We start from the raw sequence: 772 nt of genomic DNA on the forward strand, positions 1-772 counted from the left end.
GCGAGGGCGCGGCTGCCCAGGTGAGTGCCCCCTGCCCAGGTGAGTGCCCCCCTGCCCAGGTGAGGGTGCCCAGGTGAATGCCCCCCTGCCCAGGTGAGTGCCCCCCTGCCCAGGTGAGTGCCCCCTGCCCAGGTGAGGGTGCCCAGGTGAGTGCCCCCTGCCCAGGTGTCTCACCTGCCCGTCGGCCGACCAGGCCAGCGAGGTGCACTGGGGCGGCTCCGCTTTGCTGCTGGTGCTGATCACCTCCTGCTTCAGCTCGTCCACAATGATCTTCCCCTCCAGGTCCTGTGGGGCCACGCAGGTGAGAACGGGCTGGATCCCACCTGGGTCCACCTGGATCCTGCCCTGATCCTACCTGGATCCTGCCCTGATCCCACCTGGATCCCACCTGGGTCCACCTGGATCCTACCCTGATCTGGATCCCACCTGGGTCCACCTGGATCCTACCCTGATCCCACCTGGATCCCACCTGGATCCCACCTGGGTCCACCTGGATCCCACCTGGATCCCCCAGCCCAGGTAGCTCAGAAACAGCCTCTGGGTTTCCCCACGGAGCGGTCGGAGGCATTTCAGTGTTTCATCACAGCACAGAGAGCGATCCCAATCCCATAAATCCCACAAATCCCACAAATGCCATTTTTACCCATTTCCCCCCATTTTTGCCCATTTTCCCCATTTTTGCCCGTTTTTACCCATATTTTGATGCTGGGCCCCGTGGCCGCGCACAGCCAGTACCATTACCCCATTACCCCCATCCCATAAATGCCATTTT

The 772-nt window shown here is 62.0% G+C and overlaps 1 protein-coding gene across 1 annotated transcript in view; it reads right to left on the reverse strand.

Moving 5' to 3' along the window:
• The window catches only part of RACK1 (receptor for activated C kinase 1), a gene marked incomplete at its 5' end in the record, with an annotated part of 4,111 nt that overhangs the window by 278 nt on the left and 3,061 nt on the right, over positions 1-772 (reverse strand). The window contains 2 exon segments of the mRNA XM_031065422.1: positions 173-285; positions 693-736. Coding sequence (XP_030921282.1) covers positions 173-285; positions 693-736 — 157 coding nt within the window.

This window comes from Geospiza fortis, unplaced genomic scaffold (genome assembly GCF_000277835.1).
Source record: "Geospiza fortis unplaced genomic scaffold, GeoFor_1.0 scaffold1319, whole genome shotgun sequence".
Classification (NCBI taxonomy): Eukaryota; Metazoa; Chordata; class Aves; order Passeriformes; family Thraupidae; genus Geospiza; species Geospiza fortis.